Source organism: Macaca nemestrina, chromosome 7 (genome assembly GCF_043159975.1).
Source record: "Macaca nemestrina isolate mMacNem1 chromosome 7, mMacNem.hap1, whole genome shotgun sequence".
Classification (NCBI taxonomy): domain Eukaryota; kingdom Metazoa; phylum Chordata; class Mammalia; order Primates; family Cercopithecidae; genus Macaca; species Macaca nemestrina.
In genome coordinates, this window is record NC_092131.1 from 120,772,772 (window position 1) to 120,786,827 (window position 14,056).

At 39.4% G+C, this 14,056-nt stretch overlaps 1 protein-coding gene across 8 annotated transcripts in view; it reads right to left on the reverse strand.

Annotated features, from left to right (window-relative positions):
- Positions 1-1,124: 1,124 nt before the first annotated feature.
- The window catches only part of LOC105493111 (zinc finger AN1-type containing 6), an 83,048-nt gene continuing 70,116 nt past the window's right edge, over positions 1,125-14,056 (reverse strand). For all 8 annotated transcript variants that reach the window (XM_011760554.3, XM_011760551.2, XM_011760552.3 and 5 more), the window contains 2 exons: positions 8,902-9,015; positions 1,125-2,037 (listed from right to left, as the gene is read on the reverse strand). In XM_011760554.3, coding sequence (XP_011758856.1) covers positions 1,889-2,037; positions 8,902-9,015 — 263 coding nt within the window. In that variant the 3' untranslated portion in view covers positions 1,125-1,888. The remainder of the gene's footprint in view (positions 2,038-8,901; positions 9,016-14,056) is intronic.

Below are 14,056 nucleotides of genomic sequence, written 5' to 3' on the forward strand. Positions count from 1 at the left end.
TTGGTAGAGATGGGGTTTCACTGTGTTAGCCAGGATGGTCTCGATCTCCTGACCTCGTGATCCGCCCGTCTCAGCCTCCCAAAGTGCTGGGATTACAGGCTTGAGCCACCGCGCCCGGCGATTTCATGATTTTTCTATAAAAACAATAATGTGCAAATAAGTGCTACCTCTTATCATTTTTCTTGATTTCCTGACCTTGTGATCCACCTGCCTCGGCCTCCCAAAGTGCTGGGATTACAGGCGTGAGCCACCGCGCCCGGCCTCTTATCATTTTTCTATCTTGTCTTGCTCCACTGATTATAATCTCCAACACAATTTTGAATAGTAAGCAGTAATAGTGGGCAGTCATCTTTGTTTCTGACTTTAAAAGGAAGTTCCTCTTTTTAATTGATGCTTGCTTTTGCATTCATTTGGCTAGTTTATTTCACACAGAACTATCAGCTTAAGGAAATTCCTTTCTAGTCTTAATTTATCAAGTTTAATTTTTCTTATCACGAATGGGTGTTAAATTCTATTACTTTACCTGAATCTATTAAGATAGTTGTAACAGTTTATTCTCTTTATAATCTGTTAATGTGATCAATTTACAGATTTTGATAATTAAACCATTATTTAAACAGAACACGCCAATAATTTTAAACTGAGAAATTTATATTGTAAAATTATTGCCTTCATCTGTTTCATATGACATTTCATGTTTAAAAATGTTTGGCTACCAGACACATTTGAAAACCATGGGACAAATGATCTTTCACAGGGTCTTTCTACTCCGCAATTCTACAACTGCCCTGCAGCTTTAATTATACTCTTAAAATTTCTCTAATCCTACAAGAAAAAGCTTCTATTAGATGTTAATTCAGTATGACAGTGTAGAAAAGGGAATCAGACAAGGACTAAAAAATACATTTAAGTAACAGAGAGGAGTGCTTGCCTTTGAAGATATGCTGAGGTCTTCAATTCAGAGGAATACAAAATTACAATTTATGATCATTAGCTTAGTCACAAATAGATGTGAGACAAATAATGGCAGTTCTCTTACAAAATGAGGAAAGCAGAAAACTGAAAGACCAAGAAATAAAATTAACTACCAGAAAGAATAAGAGAAAAAGTAATACAAGGGAGCATTCTGGTTTTCCTTTTTATTTAATCAAAGACTGGTGAATAAACATAAATACAGCACAATTACTTCAGATCATTCTTCATATTGTATACACACAAACCCATGAACATAATCTGAAAGAAACCTGTAGACAGCAATGAAATGCATACAGCTTTTTCTTCCCTCGCTCAAAAAAAAGTTTAAACACACAAACTTAGAATCTCATCAGCACACACTCTCTTGTGACAAATGATTCAGACATAAATAGTGGGTGCAAAGAAACTATATGCTAACATACGAATAACCTTTGTTAATGAAAAAACAGAAGCAGCCATAATGATTAAGATACATTCAGTTACCGATAACTAGTTGTGCCCTAAAGGGCATTATCAAAAGAGAAATCGTGCTGCAGAGAAAAGCGATATATACATACACAATGAGAAAATAAACTGCAAGATTAATGCATGCATGTTTAATACTGGAAAAATCACAGCCCTCCAAAATTTCTGCACATTTGTTATAAAAGCCCTCTGCACTCAACTAAAATTAAAATGATCTTAAAAGGATAATACTTGTAAAGTTTAAGTCTTCTCAGCCACAGAAATTGCAATGGAAATAAATGTTCAGAGTCATTTTCAAAACAAAACCAAAACAAAATCAAAACAAAAATCTATTCTTCCGATGACATGCAAGACACACTGCTCTACATTCCCAATGACTAGGAAAAAAAAAACCTCAAGTCAATTTTTAGTTTGCAGATGCTCAAGGATTTTGTATTCCAGCAGGAGTTCAAATCTTTTGGATCTTTTCGCCAACAACTACTGGATTTTCTTTTCTGATTTTCTCAGCAGCATCAGCTTTGTAATTGTAAGAGCAATTGTGTACATCTGAGTAACGGTGTACACCACAGTAAACATTTCCACACCGGCATTCAAACCCTGAAAATGGAGTAATACACATACATGAGTTGAAGGATGAAATATTAAGGTCTTCGGCATACTTAATACTGAGCAGCACAATATATTTAGGGCAGCAATGTAAACTAAAGAATCATTCTAAATACACTGTCTCACAAACTACATTCTTATTCACTACCTGAGAGCTTCATTTCTTGTTCCTATCTACAAACGTAGGTTTGCCCTAGAGCAAGTCTCCTCTGAGCTAGCTTCTTCACCTGTGATATGGCAACAATTACTTCTTTTGTTTTTTTTTTTTTTTTTTTTTTTTTGAGACGGAGTCTCGCTCTGTCGCCCAGGCTGGAGTGCAGTGGCGCGATCTCGGCTCACTGCAAGCTCCGCCTCCCGGGTTCACGCCATTCTCCTGCCTCAGCCTCCCGAGTAGCTGCGACTACAGGCGCCCACAACCGCGCCCGGCTAATTTTTTGTATTTTTAGTAGAGACGGGGTTTCACCGTGGTCTCGATCTCCTGACCTTGTGATCCGCCTGCCTCGGCCTCCCAAAGTGCTGGGATTACAGGCGTGAGCCACCGTGCCCGGCCTGTTTTGTTTTTTTTTTGAGACCGAGTCTGGCTCTGTGGCCCAGGCTGGAGTGCAGTGGCGTGATCTCAGCTCACTGCAAGCTCCAGCTCCCAGGTTCACGCCATTCTCCTGCCTCAGCCTCCCGAGTAGCTGGGACTACAGGCGCCTGCCACCATGCCCGGCTAATTTTTTGTATTTTTAGTAGAGATGGGGTTTCACCTTGTTAGCCAGGATGGTCTCGATCTCCTGACCTCATGATCCGCCCGTCTCGGCCTCCCAAAGTGCTGGGATTACAGGCTTGAGCCACCGCGCCCGGCCTAACAATTACTTCTTAACAAAAACACAGTTGCTAGGTTGAAAATGTAAAACATTTTTCAAATCCAGACACTACAATGTGAGAATAAGCCTACTGTCAGAAGGCAGTCTTGGCATTTATTTAAGAAAGATCAAATAATGCTTCTGAAAGAACTGTTAACAAAGAACACAGCTTCAATATTTGCTTTACTCTGCTAACCTCCAATGGAGATGTGAACTGTACTGCAGTTGAGAAGTAAAGAGCATGGGATCTAGAATCTGATTGCCTCAGTGTGAATCTACTGACTAATAATGAAGGCAAATTTGCCTCTCTGAGCCTGAGTTTCTGCATCTGTAATTTTGGAATAATAATAAGTAAGGATTAAAGGAGGAATGAATTTAATGCTGAACATATGGTAAAACACACAATAAATGCTACTTTATTTTAAGAAAATGCCTGGAGTTAAAGCCAAAATCAAGATGTAATGGGTGCGGCCAGTCTTTATATAAAACTGGTCCTGCTCCCCCAAATTAGAATTTTATGGTATGATACAATTGTTGGAAATGGAGCACAGGAATCAATATTTTAAACACTAATATTTGATGTTAACCTTCATTGCTACATTTTTAACTTCAAAGACATATTTGTAACTTAATAATAATGAATTTAAAATGAAGCAAACAACACCGTATTAGACTGACAGATTGGACAAGATGAAAATTACTAAATCTCACCCTTCTAATCATGAAGTCTGAGGGTTTGTGAGATTTACAAAGGCTTTTTTTTTTTCTTTTTGTTTTTGAGACGGAGTCTCACTTTGTCGCCAGGCTGGAGCGCAGTGGCACGATCTCGGCTCACCACAATCTCCGCCTCCTGGGTTGAAGACATTCTCCTGCCTCAGCCTCCCGAGTAGCTGGGATTACAGGTGCACGCCACCACACCCAGCTAATTTTTGTATTTTTAGTAGAGACTGGGTTTCACCATGTTGGCCAGGATGGTCTAGGTCTCCTGACCTTGTGATCCGCCTGCCTCAGCCTCCCGAAGTACTGGGATTACAGGCGTGAGCCACTATGTCCAGCCCTAGAAAGGCTATCTTTAATATTAAATACATATATTTTTAAATGTCTTATATGTATATATAGTATATATATATTTGCTTATATATATATTGCTTCTCTGGGGGCTATATATATATATATATATACACACACACACACACTTTTTTTTTTTTTGACACAGGGTCTCAGGCTAGTATGAAGTGGTGCAATCATAGCTCACTGCAGTCTCGACCTCGTGGGCTCAAGCAATCCTCCCATCTCAGCCTTCTAAGTAGCTGGGACTACAGGTACATGCCACAATGCTCAGCTAATTTTTAAAATTTTTTTGTAGAGACTGAGTCTATGTAGTCCAGGCTGGTCTTGAACTCCTGGCCTCAGGTGATCCTCCCACCTTGGCCTCCCAGTGCTGGGAATACAGGTGTGAGCCACTGCACTGGGCCATATTTGTATTCTTTAAATACACATGTGCTAAGGTATGGGTAAATTTGAAACATCTTTTTAAATTTTCTCTTTTAAAGATGAGGTCTCATTATGTTGCCCAGGCTGAGCCCGAATTCCTGGCCTCAAGCAATCCTCTCACCTTGGCCTCCCAAAGTGCTGGGATTATAGGAGTGAGCCACTATGCCTGATCTTGAAGTATCTTTGATATTAAACTCTAACTTCCTTTCTTTTTCATCTCCAACCCATTCCTTAACCAGAAATAATCTTCCTAAAGCAAAGCTCTGCTCAAAATCTTACCTACTCTTTTCTGTAAGTTCAATTTTTATGCAAAGTATTCAGCACAATGCCTGGCACATGGTCAACAATACATTTTAACTATCCATAGCTGCAACTACTTTCCAACTAACCACAGTACCGCTGATCCTTGAAGGATGCCAGGTTTAGGCATGCAGACCCCTCTACAAGTCAAAAATCCATGTATAATTTTATGTTTCCCCAAAACTTGAGCTAATAGCAGCCTATTAACCAGAAGCTTTACTGGTAACATAAATAGTCGACTAACACATATTTTGTGTTATATGTTTGTATGTTATATTATTAATATATAATGTATTCTAATAATAGAGTAAGCTAGAGAAAAGGAAATGTTATTAAGAAAATCATGAGGAGAAAATATATTTACTATTCATTAAGTGAAAGTCGATCATCATAAAAGACTTCATCCTTGTCTTCACATTGAACAGGTAGAAGAGGGGTTGGTCTTGCTGTCTCAGGGTTAGCAGAAGTGGAGAAGGTAAAAGGGGAGGCTGGAGACGCAGACATACTTGGTGTAACTTTATGGAAATACAATGTAATTTCTGACTTTTCTGCTTTTTTGTTTCTCTAAAAATGTATCTACATGGTACCGACATCCTTTTTCCACCATTTGCTTTAGTTTTAGTTCTCATATCACCGAAGAGCCCATGTTGCAAAAGAAGTGAAAAGCAGTCTTGAATAATCAGACCCCTTCTGTCAGACTGTCTAGCGTCAATTTGTTTTCTGGCACTGCTTTTCCTATGTCTTCTTCCTCACTATCTGGCAGTGGTTTGGAAGCAGCCATCTCCATCAAGTCATCTTCTGTTAATTCTTCTGGTTTGGTGTCTAGTAGCTCCTGAATGTCTCCAAGATCCCCATCTTGAAATCCTTAACCCTCAACCTTTCTTGCCATATCCACAATCTCTACCATGATTTCCATACTGTGAAGTCACACACAACATCTGGACACAGTTTTCTCCTGCAAGAATTTGTTTCAGGCTTCTTAGCTTTCACATCTTTTTCTAAACAATAATGGTATCTTCAACGGTATGATGTTCCCTCTATTGGGGTTCTCTTCCATAGCACTGACAATCTTTTCCATAGAGTACCATGTGTAATGAGCCTGAAAGGTCTTTATGACCCCTGACATAGAGACTGAATTAGAGATGCTTCTCTGGGGGCAAGCATATCACTTTGACACCTTCAGTGCTGAACTCAGGAGGTTCTGGGTGGCCAGGGGCAACTGTCCAAAATCAAAACAACTTTAGGCCAGGAGCTATGGCTCATGCCTGTAATCCCAGCACTTTGGGAGGCTGAGGTGGACGGATCACCTGAGATCAGGAGTTTGGGACCAGCTTGGCCAACAGGGTGAAACCCTGTCTCTACTAAAGATACAAAGAAATTAGTTGGGCATAGTGGAATACGCCTGTAATCCCAACTACCAGGGAGGCTGAGGCATGAGAATCGCTTGAACCCAGGAGGAAGAGGTTGCAGTGAGCAGAGATTGCGCCACTGCACTCCAGCCTGGGCGACAAGAGTGAAACTCCATCTCAAAAACAAACAAAAAAAAAAACAAAACAAAACCCAACAACTTTGAAAGGCAGTCCCTTACTGGCAAGGTACTTTCTGATTTCAGGGACAAAGCATTAATGTAACCAATTACGAGAAAGGGTTCATATTGTTTAGGTGTTCTTGTTGTATAACCAAAAGACTGGCCGCTGGTGTTTATCTTTTTCCCTTCAAGACTCGGGTTAGCAGCTTTATAGGTAAGGGCAGTCCTGATCATAAACCCAACTGCATTTGCACAAAACAGTAAAGTTAGACTATCTCTTCCTGCCTTAAGTCCTAGTATTCACTTTTCTTATTTATAAATGTCTTTGTGACCTTTTTCTTCCAGAATAGGGCACTTTTGTCTGCATTAAAAACTTGTCCAGGCAGATACTCTTTCTCCAACAACTTTATATAGTTTGGGAACTTTCTTAATGTAGTTTGGGAACCTGCTGCCTCTTTTTTGGCAGAAGCTGTTTCTCCTGTTATCTTGACTTTTTTTAAGCCAAACCTTTTTCTAAAATTACCAAACCAGCCAGGTGCGGCAGTTCCAGTCTATAATCCCAGCACTTTGGGAGGCTGAGGTGGGCGAATCACCTGAGGTCAGGAGTTTGAGACCAGCCTGGCCAATGTGGTGAAACCCTGTCTCTACTAAAGAAATGCAAAAATTAGCCAGGCATGGTGGCGCACAACCTGTAATCACAACTACTTGGGAGGGTGGGGCAGGAGAATTGCTTGAACCCAGGAGGCAGAGGTTGCAGTGAGCCAAGATAGTGCCACTGCACTCCAGTCTGGATGACAGAGCAAGACTCCACTTCAAAAAAAAAAAAATCAAACTATCCTTTGCTGGCATTAAAGTCTCCAGTTTTAGAATCTAAAAGTTGTCATGTAATGACTTCACTTTTTCTTGAATCATAGTATGCCTTTCTTTATAGCAATCCTGCACCCACATAAAAGCTGCATTGTCAATACAAAATAAAAAGGTATTGCATAAAAAAGTACAAGGTTTTTGTGCCTGCTGGCATAGCTGCAGAGACGGCTTCACAGATTTCCTTTTTTTTAAACAGTCCTTACACTGAATTCATTTATACTGAAATGGCAGACATCACTCATTTTTCTTGAAATGGCAGAATAGCAGCTGCAGACATTAATCTATAGTACATACCAAGCAATTCAACTTTTTCTTGTAATGTCAGACTTTTCTTGTTGGGAGCACTTCCAGTATCAGTACTGACACTTTGTATGAGTCTTATGGTATTAGTCAAAGTTTACAGTATGGTATTAAACACGATGAAAAATACATGAGAACCACAAGAGATTACCTTTTACTGTGGTAGGCAATTTACTACAGAGACAAACTGCTGAAACAGAGGTGATCAGTGACCATTAAAATGCATGGCATTTTAAGTGGATACTTGCAGCACCTGAACTCACTGCAATAGCAACAGGAGGTGGCTATGAAATTATTAGAGAAGTACAGTATATACTACAGTAACTTTTTGCCACTATCGCTTAATACTGCTTTACATTTGTTTACATTTCTTGACTATGAATGGCTTCATGTATGATCTGCATTTGTATAAGCAAGTTTTGATAAACTTTTAATTTTTTTAACAGATTTGTGCATATTCTGTGGTAGCAAATGATAAAATACACAAGTATCTACACGTTTTACACATTCAAGACTTGTCTAACTTTTCTTAATAAAAACATGTATTTCTAGGCTATACAGTTCATCTGTGAGTTTTTTCCAATTGCTGCAAATCTCCAAAAAATTTTCCAATATATTAGAAAAAACTGTAAGTGGACCCCTACAACAGTCCCATGTTGTTCAAGGGTCAACTGTATATGTTTTTAGTCTTATTTCTTTATTCCTGTTGGATTGCAGTACACAACACTCTTGTTCACGTATTATGTGCTATTTAGCAACATTCCCCTGTTTATGGTTCCTGCACATGCCCTATTCATTTTCTTCAAGTTATTCTTTCTGCCTGAAATGCCCCTATTTCCATCAGTTATAGGTCCTACTCACTGTTCAAGACACGCTGAAACATTCTGCCTTCATGATCCTTTCCTTGCTGGGCCTCTAAGAACCACCATTTTTAATTGTAAATTAGTTACTCTCATCCCTGAATTCCCAGAGCAATGTGACTGCACTTCATGTACTTTCTTTGCTAAATGCTTTTGAACAATTCTTTCTCCTGCCCACCACCATCTGCATCTGATAGCTATGTTAATACTGATTACTTACTGTGTGGCAGCACTGGGCTGGGCTAACTGCTTACACGTCTTAACTCACTGAACCCACACAACAATGTATGGTTAGCCCTATTTTATATACAGAAAGTACTTCCAGTTTACTAAGTACTTCAAAATATTCTCTCCTTGAAAGCAGGAGACACATCTTTGACCTTTCACAGAATCTGGCACACTAACCTTACTTGTCTAATATTTCTAAATTCAACTGAAATAAACTTTAAAAAAAAAAAGAAAAAAAAAAGCTATTCATTTCACTTTTAGGTGTATAATCAAAGCTATTTTTATTTCCTTAAGAAAATTCAGAAGCTGAAGTATAGCCAGTATTAGCTCTCAAGGGAACAGGAACAATCTTAATTGAAGTCAATAATAGTAAGCTATGCATTACTATAAAACAGTATCTTAATTTTAAACATTTGATTTAGGTCCTTACCAGTAAGTCCCACTTTCTTCCTGCACATGAAACAGCGATTCTTTTTTTGTTTTGGTTTTTCAAGAGACTTGCTTTGCTCTTCAGATGGCTGCTGTGCCGTGTCTGATACTGAAGCTGACAAAAATAGGAAGGTGGCAAAATTTAATTATTCTGTAAGATTTTGCTATTCCTCATCCCACCCTCCCTAGTCTATTATTCAGAGGATACTGAGGAATTAATTAGCACAGAAAACTAGTCATTTAATTACAAAGTTGTTTACAAAAATAGGACCCCTTTTTGTTAAATTTATGTATAGAAAATGCATAAATAATGTATTTCTATCTAGAAAATAATCTAGAACATGTAATGATATATTGACAGTGGTTTTATAGACTTTCTTCTTTAGGTTTTAACTGTATTTTCTTTTTTTTTTTTTTTTTTTGTTGAGACAGAGTCTCGCTTTGTCGCCCAGACTGGAGTGCAGTGGCCGGATCTCAGCTCACTGCAAGCTCCGCCTCCCGGGTTCACGCCATTCTCCTGCCTCAGCCTCCCGAGTAGCTGGGACTACAGACGCCCGCCACCTCGCCCGGCTAGGTTTTTGTATTTTTTAGTAGAGACGGGGTTTCACCGTGTTAGCCAGGATGGTCTCGATCTCCTGACCTTGTGATCCGCCCGTCTCAGCCTCCCAAAGTGCTGGGATTACAGGCTTGAGCCACCGCGCCCAGCTTTAACTGTATTTTCTAATTTTTCTAGTAACTACATATTTAATCAATAAAAGGCACATAAACAAATACTACTTGAATATTCTAAGGGAGTGTGCAAGAAAATAGCCATATGCATGGGTCAGAATGACATAGGTTTCTCAGAGAACAAGGAGGGAAAAGGTGAAACCAAGATTCTGTGGAATATTAAGTATGTTTAAAGTTCCCAGAATGTTTCACATAAAGCACTTTAAATGTTTGAAATAAGGCAAATTGAAGCAAAGAAGCTTTAAAATGTTGTAAGATAATAAGTTGATGCATTTATGTATGGAAACCAAAGCCAGATTTACCAAGATTCGGGTTAAATTACTACTCTGAAATCTTAACATGACTCCCTCCCGTTGCTAACCACTCTGGCCCTCATAAATGCTGCTGCGAGTCAGAATCACGTAATATGACCTTGCAGACATGTCATTTTGCTCTAAAATGGTGGAATTTGCCATGGATCAAATTCTTAACCTCTTCAGTTTCATCACCAGCCAGACTTTCCCCAGGAATCCACTCTCCATTAATCTACACTGGGAATATGCCATGTACCTTTGCTCACACTTCTTATAATCTATTCCAAAGGGTTTCCTTTTTTTCCCCCATTTGATCTAGGTCCTCTTCTTTTTCAAGATCAAGGTAAAATACCCTTTCCTTGTCTCAATTCTCTGTAGCTTCTCACTCTGATTTTCCTTAACACCTTTTCCAAACACCGGGTACCTCACGAGTTCCCTCTTCAATCCATGCTTCACACATTGCACGCAATCATCTGCCTTAAGTGAAAATCTAATGGTGTTCCCTCTGATGTTTAGAATTCTTCAATGGCTCCCAACTAACTCCCAGGATAAAGCCCAGAGGTCTTTCATGATTTTCTTCATCCTTCTTTCTCTGGCCTCATCTCTCACTATTTCTCAACGGTACCCCATGAGTTAGCCATACGGAAGTACTTGCAGTTTCCCTGGACATATCAAACTCTCTTTTGCCTCTGGGCTCTTGGGTAAGTTATGCTTTCCATACAAAATACTCTTTCTATGCCCCTTCTGTCCCTCTTTTTACCAGGCTAACTCTAACTTGTTTTTCTTGTTTAAGCTTATATAATCAGCTCTTCCTCCACTGCCTCTCCCACAACTTTGAGGTGGGAAACCCTACTACGTATAGCACTTTTCGTATTAAAATTCCCTCACTGGCTCAACCTGGTTTAACTTCGAATTCTTTGAGGGGAGACATCTGTCCTATTTATCCCATTATCAGTGCCTATCCCAGTGTTTCCAACCACATAGCAGGCACTCAACAATAAGGATCTGTTGAACTGAATTACTTACCTATATGTGCCTCATTTCCCCAACTACACTGTAAGGCCGTTGAGAAGAAGGATGGTTACCTTATTCCCCATCTGAATCTCCAGTCCCATCACAGTGAACTACACATAATACATGCTCAGACATTTACTGTGATTCTAACCTGCTTATGTTAACATCACTATCTCATATTTTAACAAAAGATGACAAAAGGCAAATACCACAAACAAGTGAATGTGCGCTAATGACAAACTCTATAGCATGTTACTCCACTCAGACATGCTGAAATCAGACAGGAGACAGTTCTAGTAATACCCTGTGAACATATTATTTTTGAAACAGAATACAGACACATCAAACCTTTTATTTTCAATGAATAAATATTCCTAGAATGTAAGCTCCAAGGGAGGGCAGGGGCTGAATGTCTTGTTTAATGTTTATCCCCAGCTCCTACAACAGTATCAGATAAGCCTATCTGGCTATACATACAGACTAAAAAACAGCTTAATTTGCAATCAGAAATGAAACTATTGTATTTATTGGTTTTGAAATATATAAGCCATAATATCTAACCTGTTCTCCAAAAACAGTCTGATATTCAAAAACATCCATTTAATGGCAGTAACACTATCACAAGATTATAGTTTTAACAAAACTGGTTTAACTACTGAGACACAAATTTGAATGGGATCTGGAAATGGAGAAGTGAAAATCCATCTATCTTCTACGCATACAAATGCCACTGCATATCTCAAAAGACATTTCACAGTTTTAACCCTAAAGACCCAAAGGTGGCGAACAGTTTCTTTTTAACTGAGGCAAATGCAGTCTTTAAAGTGAAGGATCGGAAGGCTATCTAAAAGCTTATATGCTACAGCTAAAATGTGGGACTGATAAATGTTGTTTATATACCCATGAGGCTCAGATAACCTCAGCTTACCTGAAACTAATAGCTGACAACCTGAATTTCAACAGTCACCAAATGAATTCACGGACAAGATGATATAGTATTATTTTTAAAAGTCTATGATTCCCAGAAATTATCCAGTTTCCTCAGTTTTTATGTGAGTTTTAAGACCAAAGAATACCTTATCAAATTCCAAACAACCTTTCTAGCTTTAGTTTCAACATATAACTGCCTGAACTGACCACTTCAGCAACGGGTTTTTTCACTCTTTCTCAAATTTCATTTTTCCTACCTATATGCATTTGCACTCACAAGTTATCCTCCAGCAAAGCTGTCTTGGGGTGGTGGGGAGATATAATTTACACACCACAAAATTCACCCTTTAAAGTATACAATTCAGTGGTTTTTATTATATTCACAAGGTTATAAAACCATCACCACTATTTGGGAGGCCGAGACGGGCGGATCACGAGGTCAAGAGATCCTGGCTAACACGGCAAAACCCCGTCTCTACTAAAAAAAAAAATACAAAAAACTAGCCGGGCGAGGTGGCGGGAGCCTGTAGTCCCAGCTACTCGAGAGGCTGAGGCAGGAGAATGGCGTAAACCCAAGAGGCGGAGCTTGCAGTGAGCTGAGATCCGGCCACTGCGCTCCAGCCTGGGCCGCGACAGAGCGAGACTCCGACTCAAAAATAAAACAAAAACAAAAACAAAAAAAACATCACCACTATAGTTTCAGAACATTTAAGTCACATTAAAGGAAAACTCTACTCATTAGCAATTACTCCCCACTTCCCAGTTTCTGGCAACCACTAATCTTTCTGTATGACTAGCCTATTTTAGACATTCTATGTAAATAAAGTCATAAAACATGTAGCCTTTTGTACTTAGCTTCTTTTATTCAGCATATTTTCAAGGATCATTCATGCTGTGGCATGTATCAGAATATCCTTCCTCTTTGTGGCTGAATATTCTACTGTATGGATATACCACATTTTTTTTTATCCAATCATCTACTTACAGCCACCTGAGTAGTTTCTATTTATTATGGATAATGCTGCTACGAACATTTGTGTACAAGTTTTTGTGTGGACATATGTTTTCAATTCTCCTGGGAATCAAGAGCAAAATGCTGGGTCATATAACAATTCTTTTAAATTTTTTGTGGAGCTAGCAGATTGTTTTCCAGTGTATCTGGCACCATTTGATACTCCCACCAAGGCAGGAGGGCTCCAATTTTTCTACATCCTTGACAATACTTAGTCATTGATTAGAGCCATCTGAGTGGGTATGAAGTGGTGCCTCATGACTTCTATTTCCCTAATATCTAATGATGTTGAGCTTTTTTTTTTTTTTTTTTTTTGGAGACGGAGTCTTGCTGTGTTGCACAGGCTGGAGTCTTGCTCTGTTGCACAGGCTGGAATGCAGTGGCACAATCTCAGATCACTGCAACCTCCACCTCCCAGGTTCAAGCAATTCTCCTCTGCCTCAGCCTCACAAGTATCTGGGACTACAGGGGCATGCCATCACGCCCAGCTAATTTTCGTATTTTTAGTAGAGATGGGGTTTTACCATGTTGGCCAGGCTGGTCTCCAACTCCTGACTACAGGTGATCCACCTGCCTCGGCCTCCCAAAGGGCTGGGATTACAGATGTGAGCCACTGCGCCTGGCCCTGTTGAGCATCTTTCAATGTGTTTATTGGAAACTTGTATATATTTTCTGGAGAAATGTCTACTCAAATCCTTCGCTTATTTTTAAAATGGGTTTTCTATTGTTGAATTGTAATTATTTCTTTATGTATTCTTATCACATATATGATTTGCAAGTATTTTTCTCTCATTCTGTAGGCTGGTTTTCCACTCTTATTTTTTGAGAGAGGGTCTCATTCTGTCACCCAGGCTGAAGTGCAGTGGTGCGTTAACGGTTCACTGAGGCCTCAACATCCCAGGCTCAAGTGATCCTCCCACTTCAGCCTCCCTCCCCAGTAGCTGGGACTATAAGTGTGCACCACCATACTTGGCTATTTTTTGTACAGACGGGGTTTTGCCATGTTGCCCAGGCTGGTCTCAAAGTCTTGAGCTCAAGTGATCTGCCCACCTTGGCCTCCCAACGTGCTGGGATTACAGGCATAAACCACAGCGCCTAGTTGTTTTTCCACTCTTTTAAGCGAAAATCTTTATTTTGATGTAGCTCAATTTATCTATCTTTTCTTTGGTTGCTTGTGG